The sequence below is a fragment of the Apis mellifera genome, linkage group LG10 (assembly GCF_003254395.2).
Source record: "Apis mellifera strain DH4 linkage group LG10, Amel_HAv3.1, whole genome shotgun sequence".
NCBI lineage: Eukaryota > Metazoa > Arthropoda > Insecta > Hymenoptera > Apidae > Apis > Apis mellifera.
The window spans coordinates 9,817,616-9,838,373 of record NC_037647.1 but is presented as its reverse complement, the minus strand read 5'-3'; the positions used below and the strand labels follow the sequence as shown (position 1 = coordinate 9,838,373).

The 20,758-nt window shown below is 28.4% G+C and overlaps 3 protein-coding genes across 13 annotated transcripts; 1 reads left to right on the top strand and 2 right to left on the bottom strand.

Annotated features, from left to right (window-relative positions):
* Positions 1–1,611: 1,611 nt before the first annotated feature.
* On the bottom strand, positions 1,612–12,796 carry LOC726668 (PDZ and LIM domain protein 3). Of its 10 annotated transcripts, none has more exons than XM_001122389.5 (10): positions 12,609–12,787; positions 11,568–11,693; positions 10,592–10,818; positions 9,962–10,118; positions 4,903–5,058; positions 4,672–4,722; positions 3,944–4,032; positions 2,380–2,524; positions 2,249–2,287; positions 1,612–1,751 (listed from the first exon to the last, which is right to left on the bottom strand). In XM_001122389.5, exons 2-10 carry the CDS (start codon positions 11,679–11,681, stop codon positions 1,659–1,661), a joined length of 1,071 nt encoding a protein of 356 aa, XP_001122389.1. In that variant the 5' UTR covers positions 11,682–11,693; positions 12,609–12,787; the 3' UTR covers positions 1,612–1,658. The 10 variants fall into 10 exon arrangements, with proteins under 10 accessions (XP_001122389.1, XP_006566122.1, XP_016770037.1 ...); XM_006566059.3 differs by having other exon boundaries at positions 10,688–10,818; positions 12,609–12,767; XM_016914548.2 differs by having other exon boundaries at positions 10,748–10,818; positions 12,609–12,767.
* Positions 12,105–20,512, top strand: LOC552658 (DNA-directed RNA polymerase III subunit RPC2). 2 transcript variants are annotated; one of them, XM_026443437.1, is made up of 16 exons: positions 12,105–12,268; positions 16,019–16,173; positions 16,248–16,424; positions 16,493–16,784; positions 16,851–17,008; positions 17,076–17,181; positions 17,260–17,445; positions 17,579–17,692; positions 17,761–17,961; positions 18,034–18,311; positions 18,428–18,567; positions 18,642–19,234; positions 19,314–19,560; positions 19,634–19,798; positions 19,869–19,999; positions 20,072–20,455. In XM_026443437.1, the coding sequence occupies exons 1-16, from the start codon at positions 12,254–12,256 to the stop codon at positions 20,453–20,455; spliced, it is 3,342 nt and encodes a 1,113-aa protein (XP_026299222.1). In that variant the 5' UTR covers positions 12,105–12,253. The 2 variants fall into 2 exon arrangements, with proteins under 2 accessions (XP_026299222.1, XP_625037.1); XM_625034.5 differs by lacking the exon at positions 12,105–12,268 and adding an exon at positions 15,878–15,955 and having other exon boundaries at positions 20,072–20,512.
* On the bottom strand, positions 13,276–15,288 carry LOC408288 (isovaleryl-CoA dehydrogenase, mitochondrial). Its single transcript, XM_006566054.3, has 8 exons — positions 15,117–15,288; positions 14,790–14,879; positions 14,491–14,712; positions 14,062–14,389; positions 13,880–13,973; positions 13,714–13,804; positions 13,479–13,647; positions 13,276–13,410 (listed from the first exon to the last, which is right to left on the bottom strand). The coding sequence occupies exons 1-8, from the start codon at positions 15,255–15,257 to the stop codon at positions 13,277–13,279; spliced, it is 1,269 nt and encodes a 422-aa protein (XP_006566117.2). The 5' UTR covers positions 15,258–15,288; the 3' UTR covers position 13,276.
* Positions 20,513–20,758: the final 246 nt, after the last annotated feature.

Genomic DNA, 20,758 nt, shown 5'->3' with positions numbered 1-20,758 from the left:
TTCGCAGAAATATTTTATTATGTAAATATACCAATTATATATATATATATATATATATATATATATATATATATATATATATATATGTATATATGTATATATATATGTATATGTATATATACATATATATAATGTAAATTATATTAGCACGAAACATTTTAGCATGTCTTATTCATTGCTCAGTTGTTAAATTTTAATGATACAATCAAATTATATTAAATTGAAAATATTCGTACGTGATACATTTGTATTTTATTTTGTTAATATATTGATATAAAATTAATATTATGAGAAATGAAGAGAAAGAAAAAGTATTATTTTTAATTTATATATAACATTTTACGCAGAGCGTAAATGTTTCTGTGGTTATGACTGTGGAGATTTAAATTAAACTTTTCAGGGTTGGTATTGTATATTTACGGCAATTTTTTTATTCATTTATTTATGCCGTAGTAAAGAACAGCCAATTGATTTAATTCTTTATCGTTGCTCTATTTTTATAAAGAATTAAATGATTGGTAGGATCGTAGAATTATACGAAGAAATAGATTGTAACATTAGACTCACTTCCGTAACAAATTATGAAAATGTAAATTTATATAAATTTAAAAAGAAAAAGTTTACGAAATTGAGTTATAATGTTACTCTTTGAAAAGTTTTGAAACATTCTCCCTTTTAAAGAGTCAACTTGCTAATGCTAGTGAATATAAAAAGATATATATTTTATTATTATTTTATTTTATCCAACGCGCACGTGTGCATGCGTTGGTTATAGTCTGCGAAGGCACAGTATTTATATGTATAATTCACTTCAAAAATAGAATTTATGAATGGAATATTTATTGTACCGTATCATTGATTATATTAGTATTCATTGAAAACTATTATTTTAAATTCAACTATATAACTTATTACAATTATCTTTTATGTTCTATCTGTAAAAAAATAAAAAAAAAAATGATATACAATATTTTGTAATCCATTAAATACAATATAGTCCAATCAAAACTGCGGTACTGTTATTCCAATCATCAGTTTTTGTTATTATATGCATAATAAGGATGATAAATATATACTTTGATATTAAAAAGAGAATAGATTAATAGATCAAAAAGTTGCTGATAAAAATAAATTAAAATTTACTTATATTAATATACTTGCATCGATATATTAGAGTATATTGTAGCATCTTATTATGAAATTAAATTATGTTAACCATTATCAAATATTTCTAAATAATTATTTCCCTTTTTAATAATATTCAATATTTTTGTTCAATATATTGATTATTATTCAAATGTAAATATAAGGAAATATAAGGAAGTAATAAAATAATATTCATTATTTCATATGTGACTCACACTTAATGTTTATTTATTTATATTATTTTTAAAATAAAAGGAAAAATTTAATATACATGATGATAATATGATAATATAATTTCTGCATAAATAAAATTCACAGCACCATGTAAAAATTTACAGAAGCTTCATATTTAATATTTCATTTAATGATATTTATTTAATGTTTCATTTAATAATTTCGCGTTTTTTTAATAAGTTTTTTTTATTATGTGTAATTTTTAATTTGTTGCAATGAACAATAAATAAAATATATATATATATATTAATAAGATATATTTATAATCAGTTCATAAATTAATAATCAGTTTGTCCCAAAACACTATACATAATCCTCTTGAAGCTGTTACTTTGATGGATTTTTTCACCATCATCATCGAGAATATTTACCTAGAAAGAAATTATAAATTTCCATTGTTCTTGGAAGTAAGTAACAATGTTAATAAATTTCACAAATGTTTGAAGATTAGCGCAACGATAACTATTTAATATTTGATATTTGAATGAATAATTAAATTGAATTATAATTTTTAGAATTATGAATTTTAGTTTTTCAAATATTTAGGGAAAATTTAGGGAAAATCTATATTGTCACAAAATATTTTATATACATATATATATAATATTATATAAATATAAAAATTATTCATGTAAATTGATGTAAAATTTTATAATTTATATAATCTTTTATTTATATGTAAAAAGATCTAAAACTTTGATTCTCAATTAAATAAATATTGATTATTAATTTATCATGATTTCAATATTAAAAATTTTTTTAAATACAAGAAACGTTATGTAATGCTATAAACGTGATATAAAATAATGTTAAAATATAATAGAAACTATAATATAACAAAAATTCAAATATTTAAAGTTCTACTTACGTAAGGTCCTGCAGGACTTTTTGGTCGAGCGTGATATATCTGAGAATATTAGTTTATAAAATAAGAAATGAATAATAATAATAATAATTTTAAGAATTTAATTATTCAATTTAATTATTTTTCATACGTACTCTATTTTGGTTAACTTTTTGCGGAGAGAAAACACCGGTGCGTGCTGGTTGTTTCACTTCTTGTACTGTATCGCCGAGCGCTTCTTCTTGCAGAGCCTTGTAAGCTTCGCTTTTACTCGGGTCGTACTTCATCGGTTTCTTCGGGCTGTACCATTACATTGCATACATGGACTATTTTTAATTTATTTGCCTTGATTTTGTCAAATCGATTAGCCAGGGTTATATCATCAATTATATTTGTTCGAGAGCGACTTTCAGACTGCTTCCATGCTTTTTTTCATTAATCTTTTTTCATTAGTCGTGAATATGTCTCAACTAAATCTTTGATGCTTTTTCTCGAGAATCGTGCATGATTTTAATTCTTAATTTTTGTAATTTTATTAAATATGTTATGCTATTAATGCTTCACATTGATAATAAATTAATGATAAATTCTCGAGAAATGCTTTTTCATTATAAGTACATGTAACTATTATAAAATTAGTAAGGCTACTGATTTACATGAACATTGAACTATGATTAATTATTGATTATTTTCAACAATACACCATGCAAATGTATAGTATTGTTATTTTACAAACTTTTTTTATGATTTATTTTCTAATATTTATGTCGACTTTATCGACTCTACTCGATATTATTAATAAAACAAACTGCATCATAATTGTATCATTATCCTAATGAATAATAATATTTTACAGATATTTTATAAATAATAAAACTAAAACAAAATTCGTTCGAATACGTAAACACTTGATGGAACGCTGATCAAAACTTCAATCACAAATATCCACGTTCATTTGTCTCATTAAAATAAATAAATAAAAAATATATAATACAATTATTATTTTCAATGATGAGAAGAGAAACAATTTCGAGACAAAAAACGTGATTTATGCGAAAACCGAGAAAAAATTTGAAACTACGAATTTACTATGCAACGTGCGAGAAGCATCGAAAAACGTCTCGAACTGAATATTAATTTGGTTTATTGAATTGCGGCCACACATTCTTCGAGGAGGCGGCCTTAGCCTGCTCTTTCAAGATTCTCGCTTGTTCTTCTATTTCTTGTTTCTGTTTCACGAAGGAAAAATCTATGAAAATGCTGGAAAAACAAATAAACTGCACGTGAGTGTATATCATCCATTTAGAAAGAATATAAGAACTGAGAGGTGTAAGAACTGAGCTGCGATTTCTTTTTTGTGTGTCCATACTTCTTACATTATGATTATGATGTTTCCTCAATAGAATCAATCTTCGATTTAAAATTTCCAATGAATATCCCTTCCAGGTATAAAATAAAATAGATCATTTTTCTGATATATTCATCATATATTTAAGAGTTATAATTTAAAAATATCCGTTAGTCGGTAGCGTAAAAAAATTATTAACTGCTCAGAGTTAATAGTTTGATAAGTAGCAGCATTCAGCAAAAATCAAATTGTATTATTAAATCATATTATTAATGCTAGTAATTTTATTATGCTTTATTTACAAGCTATATACAGTGTATTAACGTTTGTTTTATAATAATAATAATTTTATATTTGTTATTATTACTTACGGTATAGCAGATGCTTGGCATTTTATAGTATCAGCAATATTTTCTTCGGAATAGAGTCCGATCGGTGAATTAAATTGTTTATGGACAACCTAATAACAAAATTAAATGAGACAATAAATGATAATTGCAATAATTACAAAATAATTAAAATTGTTGATTTCTTTTCATCTTCTTTTTTTCTTCTCCTTCTTCTTCTTTTTGTCTTTTTACAACAAGTAAATTTCTAAATGTTTTACACAAAAATTTATCATATTTTAAAAATATTAATTTAAATATTGCGTTTCACTACAATGAGATATTCACTACAATAAGAATTATTCAATAACGTTTTGACATATGTTTGACATATTTGATTTAGTTATATGCAACTTAATTAAATAATTTCAGTAATTACACTTGAATATGATTTTTTTTGGGGGGAAAAATCCTCAGATCGAGTTCTCCGGTGAGGATTTTTTCTACATTCTAAATCTAAACTTAAATCAATAAATTCGGTTAGAAGAGCCTTTTGCATGAATAATATAGTTCGTAATATAGATAATATTGAAAATCGATCGAGATTAATTACAGCGATAAAAATATCGATCGCATGCCGCATTATTGATTGATATTTGCAAGTGGTCGGAAAAAAAAAAAAATTAAAAGATAATGATATCGTTCTTAATCAAAGCAAAAGCATCAGTCGATGATGAAAAGCGAAAGCAACTTGAGAATAAAATAATCCAAACCTTTGGAACTTCATTCGGTCCCAAGACACGTTGAAGTACCGTTTCTGCCACCTAATCAGATGTTATATATTTACAAATTAATATCTTGTAATTGTGATCATTTAACGTTTAACAACATGTTTCGACGAAGAAGAAAGAATTGTTCGTCCTCTTTCAAGCGAATCGGAATAAACGACAATTTTTTTTTCTTTTTTTCCTCGTAAATAAAAGCCGTTTAATAATCGAACGCACCTTTTGTTTCATAGCAACCTCCGGATGAGCAGGTTCGTAATGATGTGGCGCCGCCCTGATCATCGGATTTGGATGATGGCGCAAGTAGCACTCCCCGAGCGGAGCATCCTTTTTGATCTTTGCACCTGGCAAGACCAGAGGAGTTGTGCGGTACGGCTAGAAATCAACATAAATATTTCGGTTAATTTCGATTCGACAGTTTAATCGAATGTTTCTTTAAACTGAATATCATAAATGAGGAGAAACAAATTTTTTTCAATTGTTTTTAAACGTCGTAAATTTTTTAAACGTTTCCAATAAGCTAAGTAGGCGTGGAATATTCAGCCAAAACGATGTCAATTACAAACTAATGAAATCTAAAATAGACCTCTTTATGAGACCGTAGTGACCGATAATACCTCATTAATTTTCAACATCGTTGCGATCTATGAATAACCGCGTTTAAAAATACATTTCCACGATACGTTAATACGTTGTTTGTCCATGCTGCTTATCTATTTACGTTTTTTTCACGATAATTTTTATATCGAACAGCGAAGCAAGGTACCGATTATACTTTTTTGTCTATCGCTACGAACTATAGAATGTATACGATTCGATCATGAGGTAACCGAGATTTCAACTTTTTGGCTCGTATCTTGTCAACGAGAGATTTGCATAAAACATTACGTTGCACTACCAACAACCTGTGCTGCCAAATATTTTCGCGTTGTTGCGCTGAATTACGAAATTATTAAAAATACAATTGAACAGACTTTTCACAAGTATCAAAGAGAAAAAGGACAAAATGACAAAGAATGGAAGAGGAAAATCATGATCTATAAGAAAAAAATGCCTCCTTCTTCTTCGTTCGTTTTATGCTTGCTCAATTAGAAGAGGCTCGATGTTGATTTGATCGTTGAGTATCGTCATTGTTAAAATATGACGAAAATCAGAATGTCAAGCGGAACGTTGTAGAAAGAACGTGAACGGTAGGATAAGGTTACGCATCGTATTTATAAGACGTGGTTGCAAGAATAGAAAATCGGATTCGAATCCAGCTAGCATCGACTTTGCCTCAAAGAATTGGAACAACGATTCGAACAATCGAATGCAACGAGAACGTTGAATTTCACGAGAGAAATATATATATATATACATATATGTATCGGATAACAATATAACTATTTCATTATAAATGGATCGGAAACAGTATTTTACAGAATGAGCAACGGTATCTCTTTCTCGAAATAGATGAAGGCCCCTAGCCGGCAAAAATAACGTGTACCTCGTTTGCTGCGAAATCTTTCTCCGTCACGATCAATATTTATCAAGTTTCTATTAATTTTTATCGATTTTTTTTTTAATTAAACAAGTAATCCAATCCAAAGGGAAATTATAATCGATTCTTTTTTTTTTTTTTATTGAGCATGTATATATATATATATATTATTCATAGAATATTCTATTATTCATAGAAAATGGCAATATTTCGATGAAGTGAATCATTGTTTTTGTTATTTAATAAAATCTCATTCAATTAAATTGGAATATCGAAACGGTTATTTCAAAAAATATTTATCGATAATAATGAATCGGAAAACTACTATTCTAATAATAAGAAAATCTGTAATTCTATAATTTCGTGGCTATAATATAAATAAAATAACAAACGTTCTCGATATTTTGTAGATCCGTTTCACAAGTTGAAATGTGTTCTCAATTATATATATACAACGACAAAAATTTTCCCTATGTATTTTTCACTTTGCTTACAATATATCTTTTTTTCAAACATAACCCGAAAGAATCTTTTTATTCTTTGGAAAGTGAAAAGGATAAAGTATATCGAGGTTGTATGACCCTCTTGTGTTTGAGTAACCCAGATCTCATTTACGAAAATAGAATAAGATAGCAATGAATAGCCTGTAACGTGGTTACATGCGTTTTATTGCATCGTGTAAATGCTGTGATTCTTCTGTCAACCGAATCGTTTCTTCCCTTTCATTGTATCGTGTTCTTTTAGATTATCATTTCGCGTTAAACTTGAACGAAAATTTCGTCTCATTGTCTTTTTCAATGTCATACAGGGATAGAATCGAGACCTAGCCCTAGACTCTTATGATGTCAAGGTTGGCACGCGACTTTGTAAGTCGAAATCTAGATCATCTAACGCTATGTTCACTTCTAAAGTAGGTACATGATTTCAATGGTTAATTTATATTTTAATACAATTGCAATTTTAAAATAATTTTTTCGAGAAAAAATTTCTTGGGTTAAGACGAATCAAAGGAAAAAAAAAACTTTCCATCAAGAACAACACAATTTTCCTCGATATTACTTTGAAAATTAAAAAAGCATCGCTTATTAAGCAAAGTGTCAAGGTTGCTCGAGATTCGTTTTCTTTTTTCTCTCGATTAAAATTTCCCTCTTTGCTGAACGTCGATAATATTAAAAAAATAATTCTAGTAACGATGAATATAAGCGCATAGGAAATTTGTGATGATTGTGAAACGTGTGAAACATCACATTATAATCGTATTAGTATATTCGATGATATTATGATGGTGATGAATTATATCGATATATTTCCTTTGAATTTCAATTGACTTGTTTCGTACCCAAAACACGGCAGCCTCCTCCTCTTTCGGCTGGTGTTCGATGTTGTGACGATAAACGGTCGTATAAGCCGGCATTGTTCTTTAATCGAACCGTAGGTTCGTGTTCCTGCGACCGATGATTGACCACTCTCGAGGAAAAAAAATCAATTTCTTTTTTTTTTTTATCGTTTCTATCGAGATGTCGTTACACTCTTTCCCTTTTTTCCTGGATCTCTCTCTCTCTTCTTACGAATTATGTATTCGCTAACGCACTGTCTCGTTGCGCGGGCGGCACTAACTCTGGTCTTTTCCACGCGACTCCTCTTGCGCTCTTTCTTCTCCTCTCCACGTATTACCGACACGTATCTCGATCGTTCCCACGTTTATCCTCTTGATCGGTAATACGATCCTTATATCTTTCATTTCGTTTCTTTTTTTTTTTTTTACAATCTTTTCTCATCTTTTTCTATCATCTTCATTTCAAATGTAAAAATTCTGTTATATCGGATAAATAATTATTTCTAGGGAATAGATTACATTATTCATTCATTCTCAATTTCGACTTTTATTTTTTCACCGCAATTTAAAATGATTATTTTTAATCGATTGTGTCACATTTGGACTCGTACCAAATCTTGAAAAAGCTTCAGAATATTCATAATAGTTTGAAACAATACGAAATGTTTATTGTTTATACCATTGTTTAAATATCTCTAGATTCTATCACCGTATCCCCCTATGCTTGCCACGTCCATTGAGCATCAAGCAATCAATGCTTTCTTTAGTTTAATGGATCGATGTATAGCTCCGACCTTGGGGTGAAAAATTTTGTTTTGTTTTCCTTGGCAGCATCCCTTTTCATCAGTTGTGAACGTTCAATGCATTCTCTCACGAATATCATTGATTGATTTTCCCTTTCTCGTCAGGATTTCTCCATAATCCTTTTAATTTGTTATACGCAAATTTGATATTCCACGAAATGATAGGGAATGTATATAGGAATATGCATACACGTGATACACGCATCCCGTTCTCCTTGCAATTTCAGATCGATATTTCGCCATCGAAATCGATGACAGGATGACAAGAATGTTTTTTAAACGGAGGCTAGGATCGAAATAGTGTTCCGAAATCGTCCTGGATCGCGTAGTATTGGATCGGAGCGGTGGTTTCGATGCAAAAGCGATATTTATAGCGTGGCAACTGCCTCTACTACGGACTTTCCGGCATCGTAGCGGGCCAACAAAAATATATTCACACTTCGAACATCTCACGGAATAAAGGCGTCTTATATGTGTTATTTCTCGCCAAATTACACGCATGTACACGTGTACATCGCTTTTCAAATTTTCCCATTTATTTAACGAAGCAATCGTAAATGCTCGCTATTATAGAATTTTCGTCAACAATGTGTAAATGGGAACAACGATAGATTAACGGTAGCAGAGACTTGTTAAGTGTAAAAGACACAGGGAAAATTCGTTCAATGAACGAACGAACCATCAAATTGTCTTTTCACGAATAACTCGATGATTTATGTTTTATCATAGATAACTTGGTATTAGAAAACGATGATTTCTAATCTATACGTTTCTCAGAGATTGAAATGTACTATTTGAGGGGTACATTATTACTGAAACGGAATGCGGAAATAATGAATTAACTTCGACAAATATTCTGTCATCCCGCATCTCCCCCGGTGATAATTCAACTATAAGTTATTGAATTTCAAACTGGTTTCCGATTTATTTCAGAACGGACAAACGCGCAACTTGCCAAATGCGATCGTCTGCCCTGCTCTTTGAAATCTAATAATTTGCACAGATGTGTATGCGCGTAAATTCATTAAACGAGAAATGACAATAAAAAGGAGGGAAACTAATAAAACTGTCTCAGAATTGTGTGTGTGTGACGAAATACAGATGAGAAAAAATATTGACATTTCGAGAATTTTGAGAAGAAAAGATAAGACGGAAAGATAAAGAAGAATATGTATAACAAATGTATCGAAGATGCACGCGATTCTCGTTTTTCTTCGAAATACAGTGGTATGTTGTATTTACGAGTCAATGAACTTCTCTTTAAACTAAGCAGGCGGCGTTTACATTTTCAAATTTAGGAAGCGCTAAAACGCAGTTTCGCTTTAGAGAATCGAAGATCGAAATTACAGCCTCCTCTTCAGTCATTGTCATCTTCGAATTACTGTATTCGATATCTTTTCAAAATACATCTTTTTAAGATAGAAAGATCGAGGCTCGATCCTTGTTCTTCAAACTGTTGGCCAATATTCACGTGTCTTTCAATCAATTTTATTATATAAAATAAAAATTCCTATAATACGAATTTAAGAATAGAATTTATAAAATTCTTAAGAATTATTCTGAAAGGACAATGCAACTGTCGAGAGTTTTGATCTTGAAAATGGACGATTTGCACGAGTTTGCTCGCTCTTGAGTGAATTCGTGTTCTACTCAAAGTACCTGCGACAAATAGGCTCTCTCCTCGCGAACTTCGTCGAGGTGTTCGTGCGGCAAGTAAAGGCGATCCGGCGAGGATGAGGGCCGATTGTATTCGTCGATGGAAGGCGGCGGTACAGGACTCTTCGGTAATTCCGCTGGTAATTTCCGTTGCTTGGCTCTACATCGAAATAGGAAAGCACTTTACTCGACGAATTAATGGAAAAACAATTCTCAAGAATCTCACGAGAGCCTTGATGATACTTTCGACGATCATTTTCAATCATCAAATGGAAATAGATTTAACATTAACGTGGCGTGTAGCGAAAGTGGTGATTAGAAGCATGAAAGCTAATTGAATATATGTGTCAATCTTTTGAATATTTTATTCTGTTTTTCCAAATAAAATATTTGAAGTAAGAAAGAAAATGATCGTCGAATCAACGATGATATTTCTTGATGGTGGTGAGCTGTCAATCAGGCGCTGCGATTAAAGCATGTAAAAAAAAAAAAAAAAAAAAGAAGAAAAAAAATTGGAAAGAAATCTAAACACAAAGCGTTAATAATCAATTTTTACGTAGCGATGATAATAGCATAGCGACAATGATGCTAGAAATCGAGCGCATAATAACAAAGGTGGAATTGCTTTCTGACAGACTAGTGACCGCAGCCCTGTCGCCAGTGTTCGACTCGAAAATCGAAGATGACGTGGTACGAATGTTGATACGAGATGCTTTCGACGGCTCAGACCTTTCGATCACGAGCCTTATTGATTCAGAGTTTTGAAGAAGATTCTGGGCGTCTACATGCCTCACATCTCGCGCGTCGTAATCATCGATCTTCTTGATCACATCACCCCTCTGGAGCGTCTCGTTCTCCGACTGTAAATAAAAAAAAATTTCATTGTAACGCACATATAGCACAAGAAAATTCTAATTTTTCGAAGATATCATCACGAACATAAACGTTAATCTTTTATTAGCTGTTGTGTGTTATCAACGAAATATTAATTTTAATAAGCTAATTTTAGAAACACAAATATCGAAAACGTTAATTTTCATTCGTTTTAATCTATCGTGGAAAAAACGAGCTTTTTGTTTCATTTAATGGGAATCATATAATCACGTAAAATAAAATAATATGGAATTATGGTTGAATGATAGAAACATTTGGACCGCGTTCAAATGTGTCTATGATTTCTCTTTATTGCATTTAATAATCATGCCAGAGAGAATGCCAGTCGAGGATCGAAAAGATGCACGAGATTAGGTCACACGTGTTGGCTAGATGTGATCACGCATATGATAAAATGTATAAGCATTTTTTTTAAAGCGTTTGTTTAAAAACATTACAAAAAACAATATTAATAAAACTATTTTTATATTCATATATTGAATTAATTATATCAATACACGTATATAAATTTATGCACATCAGAGGATAAATATCTATTCTCTAAGAAATTTGCAGTTTCTTTTTTCTTTTATCATACATAGATAAAAATTTGCCATATGTCAAATAATATTTAAATAGGAAGCAGGCTATTCGCCTCTAATAATAATAATGGATCGATACATGTATTAAGCAGAAATTTGCTTGTCATGAAAAATGAGATGAAAGGAAAACTCACGCGGGTGACGACGATCGGCGTACCCAAATCAGCGCCTCCGGCGATACGTATTCCCCAAGGTTTGCCGGTGCTGGATCTCTTAAGCTTCACGATTATTGTTTGTTTCCTCGTCATGCTCTATTCCGTCTATTCAGAACAACGCAATTATCCCTTGTTTATAAAGAAATCAAAAAAAAAAAAAAAGGCCAATTTGTTAGGTCAGAAGATTGGAAGTAAGATAGGAAAGATCCGAGAAAATTTTTTAGAAAAAAAAATTTTTCTGATCGAAACCGCGAAATATCGATGATAAAAGTGGAATAATGATACGAATTTGCGACGAGTCGAAGCAATATCGAACCCGTGCTTACGCTCTTTACTGGCAAACGAGAACTACTGGCTGCACTGCCACTTGATTTTGACAGGGTTTACTTGTGCGAGCTTAGTTACCCAACTACCGGTCCGCCGCTTCTGCTATTCTGGCCCCATTTCGAATTGGCATACCGTATGTATTGTTCTGGTCCGACCTGCACTCATTTCTCTGGCATTTACGGCCTCCCTATCTTTGCTATGCACATCGATAGGACCAATGATCTCGCATAAAAGTATCGTGTCGTGATATCGCACGATTAAAATTCGTAACAAATTTTTTATCCACGATCGAATCGCACTTTCGAACGGTAATCTTGATTGAAGTGAATTTTCAAACGATGCGACGAACGAAGGTAATTTAAATATTTGTTACACATATAGAAATACTTCAATTATAAATGTCTCTACATTGAGGAATCAGGAAATTTTTCTGACGAACACTAAATAAATATGTAGAATTAAACATAAATCGTTTTATTAATACATTCAGAAACGTCAATGGGTTCTTTTTCCTGTTCAAATTCACGAAGGAAAGATACATTGTGTTGGATAACACAATAATGTAGGAAGAGAACGATGCAGGATAAAGTATGTGTATATATGTATATATTGATACTCAAGTTATATTATCAATGATATACAAAGGAAGATAATAAGAAAAAGAATTTGATGAAGAAGTTGTTGCATACTCACATAAGTTTCGTAAAAGTTGCTTATGGAGAACTTAAGAGACATTTTTTTCGTTTCACAGAATTCTCAACACTGCACTTTCTTCCCTTTCACAATGACATCTGCGAATACTTCCTCTCGTTTGAAACCTCCTCTTCCCTATGTAGCTTCGATCTAATTACTTTGACTGCACTGTGATTAATGAAACTAAATCAAGAAAGAAACAAGAAAAGAGAGTACATAAAACTAAACTGAGAGAAAGAGACGTAAGTTTGACTTAAATTAGCAACCTATAGCGCGAAAGGTTAGTCAATCATAGTTTTAAGATAGTGTCGTTCTAGTGACTCATTTATCTCAATTTGTACAATTCTAAAAAAAAAATACACATATCAAAGTGATGTGTAAATAGGCAATATTAATTATATATTATTTGTTTGTCAATAGCTCGACAGGTATTGCTAATCTGTTAAAAATAAACATGAATATTTTTAGTATATTTATATATATATTATAATCAATTGAAAATTTTAAAAAATTTAAAATGATAAGGAATGAAATAATATATATCATAAAATTAATATATATTTTTATTTTTGACCTTTAGAAAAGAAAAATTGTATATATTACACCATTTTAAACAAATTATGTAAATTATAATATTTTTAAGAGATTCAAATTAATAATATTTTTATTTATGAATACTCTTCGCTAATCGCTCTACTAATTACCATTCGACGAATCTCACTGGTACCAGCACCAATTTCATATAATTTTGCATCCCTCAATAATCTTCCAGTAGGATAATCATTTATATAGCCATTTCCACCTAAAAATTACATAGATTTGAAGAAATATTTAAAAACGATAAATTCTTGTCAAAGATTAATAATTTACCTAGTATTTGAATTGCGTCCAACGCAGCTTTGGTAGCGCATTCAGCAATGTAAAGTATCACCGCGGCACAATCTTTTCGATTTATATATCCTGCATCACAAGATCTAACTACAGAATACAAATAACTTCTACAAGCGCTTAAACTCGTATACATATTTGCAATTTTCTCCTAAAATATTAATATCATTCTTAAATATTTATAAGTTTTAGATACATAAGAAAAAAATCAATATACCTGTATCATTTGAAATTCTGCTATACGTTTTTCAAATTGCTTTCTCACATGTGCATATTCAAATGCCACGTCGCAACAAGCCTGAATGATTCTATCGTAATTGTGAAATATATTAAAATATATATCAAAATAAATTTGTAAAACTTAATATAGTTAAAAATCTTACCCTAAAGGGCCTGCTGCTAACGTTACACGTTCCAAGTCTAAGCCACTAAATAACACGTAAATACCTTTGTTCACTTGTCCAAGTACATTTTTAACTATAATTAATAATAATGGTTTATATAGAAAAAAAAGCATAAGAAAAAAAAAACTTACATACTATTCAATTTATAAAGACAATATTACCTGGAACTTTACAATCTTGAAATACAAGTTCACCAGTATTAGAACCTCGCATACCTAATTTATCTAATTTTTGAGCTATACTAAAACCTTCGAAATCTCGTTCTACGATAAATGCTGTAATACCATGTTGCTGTTTAATCGCATTTGGATCTGTTTTTGCATAAACGATAATAGTATCAGCATCAGGACCATTTGTAATCCAAAATTTATGACCGTTTAAAATATAATAATCATTCTTTTTTTCAGCTCGCAATTTCATAGAAACTACGTCAGATCCGGATGTCGATTCTGACATCGCAAGCGCTCCGATATGTTCTCCGCTACATAACTATATATAAAATTCATATATATTATATATTACATATATATATATATATATATATATATATACGGAACAAAATAGTTATCAAATTTATATTTGCATATTACCTTTGGCAAATATTTATGCTTTTGTTCTTCTGTCCCATTTCTGTGGATTTGATTTATACATAAATTTGAATGTACGCCATAACTAAGACCTATAGCTGCGGATGCCCTACTCAATTCCTCTATAACAATGACATTATCTAAATACGTACCACCTGTACCACCGTATTCAGATTTTGCAGTTATTCCTAATAAACCTAACTTGCCGAGTTTCTTCCAAAACTCCTAAAAATAATAAATATAACCAAAATAATATTTTTTTATTTTTTCCAAAATATTTTATATATAAATTGTCAACTTACTCGGAGTTCATCGAAATTATTTTTTTTATCAATTTCAGCCGCTTTTGGAGCAAGTTCTTTTTGAGCAAAATTAAATATTAATTGTCGTAGCTATAAAATATAAAAAAAAAAAATATGTTTTTTCTTTATTAATATTCATATCAATTTAAATCAATTAATTCATATCATAATTGATTGAGGTAAATGAAAAAAAATTGAACTTCACTTATTAAGATATCGATTAAGATTTAAATCGATATTATTTAAAATATTTGTGAATATAAAGTTCAGTGTTATAATAAACCAGCTAAAATATATTCTATTCAATTCTATTATAACTTTACTAACCTCTTTCTGTTGTTCATTTAATCCAAAAATATTATCATCTATTTTATAATATTGGGAAAAATATCTTATATTAAATATTTTATTCGATATTGAAATTTTTGTTAAAAGTGATTTCGTAAATTTATCAATAAAAAATTTCATGTTTTTATATTATTTCAGAATTTTATATAGAATTATATAGAATATGTACTTATAAGAGTATATGTACAAAATTATAATTATCTTACATTTAATCAATGGTGAAACATTAGTTATGCAGCAAAATAATCATATTTATCTATTTAAATAAATTTAAATAAATTTTTTAATATATTATTTTAATATTTAATCTTTTTTATTAATATTACTGAAATATTGATATAAATTTCTCGTATTATTTACTTTTAATATAATTAAATTGATGATAGATTTTATAAAATAATTCATTATAGATAATATGTAATATACTATAATATATTTCTTACTTAAGTATGTACATACTTAAGTAATGTATTCACATTATCTTTTGATCATATGTTTACATCAAATTTATTCAATTTTCATATTTATACATATAAATATTGTTTTTTTGTATTTATTTTTCATATGCAATTAATAATAATTTTTAATAAATTATATTATGTTATATTTTCAATATTTTCAATACTACGAAAATAATTCGATTAAATACAGGTTAAAACAGTACAGTAAAAAAATTCTTTTTTATCGAGATTTTTTAATATATTGAATATTATAATTTTATATTTTTCATAAATATAAAAATGGGAGAAATGAAAATTAATGTTCACAATCGTATTAAATCGGAAGAAAAATTTAATAAAGTAGTGAAACATATTCAGGTATGAAAAAGGTTATATCAAGTTTATTATAAAATAATTGATAATAAAATCACATATTTACAGGATAAATGGAAACTCGTACCTGCTTTTCTTAAGGGAAAAGGTCTCGTTAAACAACATATTGATTCTTTTAATTATTTTATAAATGTGGAAATAAAAAAAATCGTAAAAGCAAATGAAAAAGTGCTTAGTGATGCTGATCCTTTATTTTATGTAAAGTAAGTAATATTATCAATATATTATATTATTATATTATCAATTGTATATCATATGGCATATTTTTTTTTTACAGATATTTAAATGTTCATGTTGGTTTACCTGATGTTGAAGAAGGTTTTAATGTAACACGTTCTACTACACCACATGAATGTCGTTTAAGGGATTTAAATTATTCTGCTCCAATTACAGTTGATATTGAATACATTAGAGGTCACCAACCAATAATTAAAAATAATTTATTGATTGGAAGGTATAAATTAGAAATTTGAAAATAATAATAATTATCAATTATTAATATTAAAAGAATTTTTTTTTTAGAATGCCTATTATGCTAAGAAGTTCAAATTGTGTGTTAACTGGCAAATCTCATTTTGAATTGGCAAAGATGAACGAATGTCCTCATGATCCTGGCGGTTATTTTATAGTGAATGGTCAAGAAAAAGTAATCTTGATACAAGAACAAATGCTTAGAAATAGAATTATTCTTGAAGAAGATAGTAAAGGATGTATTGTCGCATCTTGCAATAGTGTTACTCATGAAAGGAAAACGAAAACTAACATAGTAGGCAGAGCTGGAAGATATTATATGAGACATAATATTTTTCAAGATGTAAGTAAACTTTAATTATGAAATAAAATTTTGATTATATTTTATAAAACATGACTGTATTATTAGGATATACCTGTGACAATAATATTTAAAGCAATGGGAATTGTAAGTGATCAAGAAATTATGCAACTTATTGGTACAGAAGAAGAATTTATGAAAAAATTTGCACCAAGTTTAGAAGAATGTCATGTTTTAAATGTATTTGCTCAAAATCAGGCATTAAGGTATTAGTTTAAAAAATAATAATAATAATATTAATATTATAAATATTAATTTCAAATGATATTTTAGATTTCTCAGTAATAAAAGAAAACAAAAAAGATTCTCAGTCATAAAATCTAGTATTACAGATGAAATGAAAGATGCATTGGCAACTAATATTTTATCACATGTTCCTGTTAGTAATTTAAAAATAATAATTATTAATAAAACATTGGTTAATTATTACGAATAATATTGTTAATATCTATTATAGGTCATAGATTTTAATTTTAAAATGAAAGCAACTTATATTGCTTTAATGATTCGTAAAGTTATGAAAGCACAATCCGATGGAAAACTTGTAGATGATAGAGATTATTATGGTAATAAACGATTAGAATTGGCTGGTTCTTTGCTATCTTTGATGTTTGAAGATTTATTTAAAAGATTTAATTGGGAGGTAATACAATATATAATTAATATTAAATAATTAATGTTTATAATTATAAAGTTTATAAATTTATAGTATATAATATAAATTGTATATTGTATATTATATACTAAGTTTATAATTTTTGACATTATATTTACAGTTAAAACAAATAGCTGATAAAAATATACCAAAAATTAAAGCTGCACAATTTGACATTGTAAAACATATGAGACAAGATCAAATTACTAATGGATTAGCTTTTGCCATATCATCTGTGAGTAAATAAAATATAAAACGCACAAAAATTTTTAAATATTTGATTAAAAAATTTTTATTCAATAGGGTAATTGGACGATTAAACGATTTAAAATGGAACGACATGGGGTTACTCAAGTTTTATCTAGACTTTCTTATATTTCGGCACTTGGAATGATGACTCGAGTTAATTCGCAATTTGAAAAAACTAGAAAAGTATCTGGTCCTCGATCTTTGCAACCATCTCAATGGGGAATGTTATGTCCTAGTGATACACCTGAAGGAGAAGTTAGCATTACATATATATATATATATTTCAATAAAAATTATATTATTTAATACTTACATAAAATTTTATAGGGTTGTGGTTTAGTTAAAAACTTAGCTCTTATGACACATATTACTACAGAAATTGATGAAGAACCAATTATTAGATTGGCTTTTAATTTAGGAGTAGAAAATGTTAATATACTTGGCGGTGAAGAAATTAATAATAAAAACGTTTACATGGTTTTTTTAAATGGTAATATTTTAGGTATAGTAAAAAATTATCAGAGATTGGTAAATGTTTTTAGATTATTACGAAGAAAAGGCTTAATAAATGGTTTTGTTTCTATATATACTCAGCATCAACATAGGTAATAATTATTTAAAAGTTACTAAGTTACATTAGTATTATATATTATAATAATGATACATGATGTTACAGTTTTTTTTAAATAATTTCTATTTTATAATAATTATTTATTTATAGATGTATTCAAATTAGTTCTGATGGAGGACGATTATGTAGACCATATATTATTGTACAAAATGGTGATCCTCTTGTACAAGAAGAGCATGTAAAATTACTTGAACAAGGAATACGAAGTTTTGAAGATTTTTTACAAGATGGTTAATATATGATTAAAAATAAAATTATAAAATCTTATCATATGTGTTTAACAATATTATTATATTATTATTAGGTTTAATCGAATATTTGGATGTTAACGAAGAAAATGATAGTTCTATCGCATTTAATGAATCGCATATTAATGAAAAAACAACGCATTTAGAAATTGAACCATTTACATTACTTGGAGTTTGTGCTGGTTTAGTACCATATCCACATCACAATCAAAGTCCAAGAAATACTTATCAATGCGCTATGGGAAAACAAGCAATGGGAACAATTGGTTATAATCAACGTAATCGTATTGACACATTAATGTATAATTTAGTTTATCCTCAAACACCTATGGTGAAATCCCGAACAATAGAACTAATAAATTTTGATAAATTACCTGCTGGACAAAATGCAACAATAGCTGTTATGTCTTATAGTGGTTATGATATTGAAGATGCTCTTATTTTAAACAAAGCTTCAATTGATAGAGGATTTGGAAGATGTTTGGTATATAGAAATGCAAAATGTACGTTAAAAAGATATGCGAATCAAACTTATGATCGAATAATGGGACCATTGATTGATGCTAATACAAAGAAATCTGTTTGGAAACATGAAATAATCGATAGTGATGGAATTGCTGCTCCTGGAGAAATGGTGGAAAATCGAAAGGTTCATTTTTAAATACTAGAATCAACAATCTAGGATCAATTATATAAATAATTAAATCATATTTAATTTTTTCTTATAGGTAATGGTAAATAAATCATCACCAGCTGCAAACATTGGTCCAGTGAATTCTGGTAATGTTCAAACACAAACGGAATATAAAGATGTTCCAGTTGTTTTTAAAGGTCCAGTTCCTGCTTATATTGAAAAAGTTATGATTTCTAGTAATGCAGAAGATGCATTTTTGATTAAATTATTATTAAGACAAACTCGAAGACCTGAAATAGGTGATAAATTTAGTAGTCGACATGGTCAGAAAGGTGTAGTTGGTATGTATTTACATATATTTTGTCATTTAATTTTGCAGAATTTTTTTATATTTATTTATATTTTTATTATTAGGATTAATTGTAGAACAAGAGGATATGCCATTTAATGATTATGGTATATGTCCTGATATGATTATGAATCCACATGGATTTCCTTCACGTATGACAGTTGGAAAATTGATAGAATTGCTTGCTGGAAAAGCAGGTGTTATAAAAGGAGAATTTCATTATGGCACAGGTATATCTATAATAAATTATTGTTTTAATAATTTTTAAAATTTATAATATTAATAAATATTTTTATTTAGCATTTGGAGGTTCAAAAGTTGAAGATGTTTGTGCAGAATTAGTAAAGCATGGTTTTAATTACTTGGGCAAGGATTTCTTTTATTCTGGTATTACAGGAGAACCTTTACAAGCATATATTTATTCTGGACCAGTAAGTTAATAATTTTTAATTTTAAAAATCTAATATTAAATATTATTGTAAGAGTATAATTATAAAATATAGGTATATTATCAAAAATTGAAACATATGGTACAAGATAAAATGCATGCTCGTGCTCGAGGACCAAGAGCTGTATTAACGCGTCAACCAACGGGAGGTCGAGCTAAGGAAGGTGGTTTAAGATTAGGTGAAATGGAACGAGATTGCTTAATTGGATATGGTGCTAGTATGATGTTGATAGAAAGACTCATGATATCTAGTGATGCATTTGATATTGATGTATGCAACAAATGTGGTTTGATGGCATATAGCGGTTGGTGCCATAGTTGCCGTTCCAGTTCTTGTGTTTCTACAATTTCAATGCCTTATGCTTGCAAATTACTTTTTCAAGAACTTCAATCTATGAACATAGTACCTCGTTTAACATTAAAAAATTATTGTGACTAATTTGAAATAATTTACGAATTACTAAGATTCATTGTAAATATATTATAGTATTATATATATAATATTTATTAATTTTTTAAAAATATTAATAAAAGTCTAAAATTTTTTTGTTTGATAATATATATAATTTTATTATTTATAAAAATATATGTATTAACTTTTTTGTACTGGAAGACAGTAAAATATTTTTATAATTGATAAAATTATTTATCAATTATTGTACATATATTATTATATGTATATATTATTTATAATAAACAAAATCAATTAATTATTTCATATTTTTAACTAATGCATAGCTTA

Bases quoted from the DNA above. Each gene is read 5' to 3' on its own strand.
- LOC726668 (XM_001122389.5), bottom strand. From the start codon at position 11,681: ATGACGAGGAAACAAACAATAATCGTGAAGCTTAAGAGATCCAGCACC. The intron at 4,723-4,902 runs GTGCGTTCGATT...ACATCTGATTAG, and splicing joins AGGTTGCTATGAAACAAAAG to GTGGCAGAAACGGTACTTCA. The intron at 2,288-2,379 runs GTACGTATGAAA...TAATATTCTCAG, and splicing joins AAAAAGTTAACCAAAATAGA to ATATATCACGCTCGACCAAA.
- LOC408288 (XM_006566054.3), bottom strand. From the start codon at position 15,257: ATGAAATTTTTTATTGATAAATTTACGAAATCACTTTTAACAAAAATT. The intron at 13,974-14,061 runs GTAATATTGTCT...TATTAATTATAG, and splicing joins TCAAGATTGTAAAGTTCCAG to TTAAAAATGTACTTGGACAA. The intron at 13,805-13,879 runs GTAAGATTTTTA...CAATTACGATAG, and splicing joins TTAGCAGCAGGCCCTTTAGG to AATCATTCAGGCTTGTTGCG.
- LOC552658 (XM_625034.5), top strand. From the start codon at position 15,878: ATGGGAGAAATGAAAATTAATGTTCACAATCGTATTAAATCGGAAGAA. The intron at 17,962-18,033 runs GTTAGCATTACA...AAAATTTTATAG, and splicing joins GTGATACACCTGAAGGAGAA to GGTTGTGGTTTAGTTAAAAA. The intron at 19,799-19,868 runs GTATATCTATAA...ATTTTTATTTAG, and splicing joins AGAATTTCATTATGGCACAG to CATTTGGAGGTTCAAAAGTT.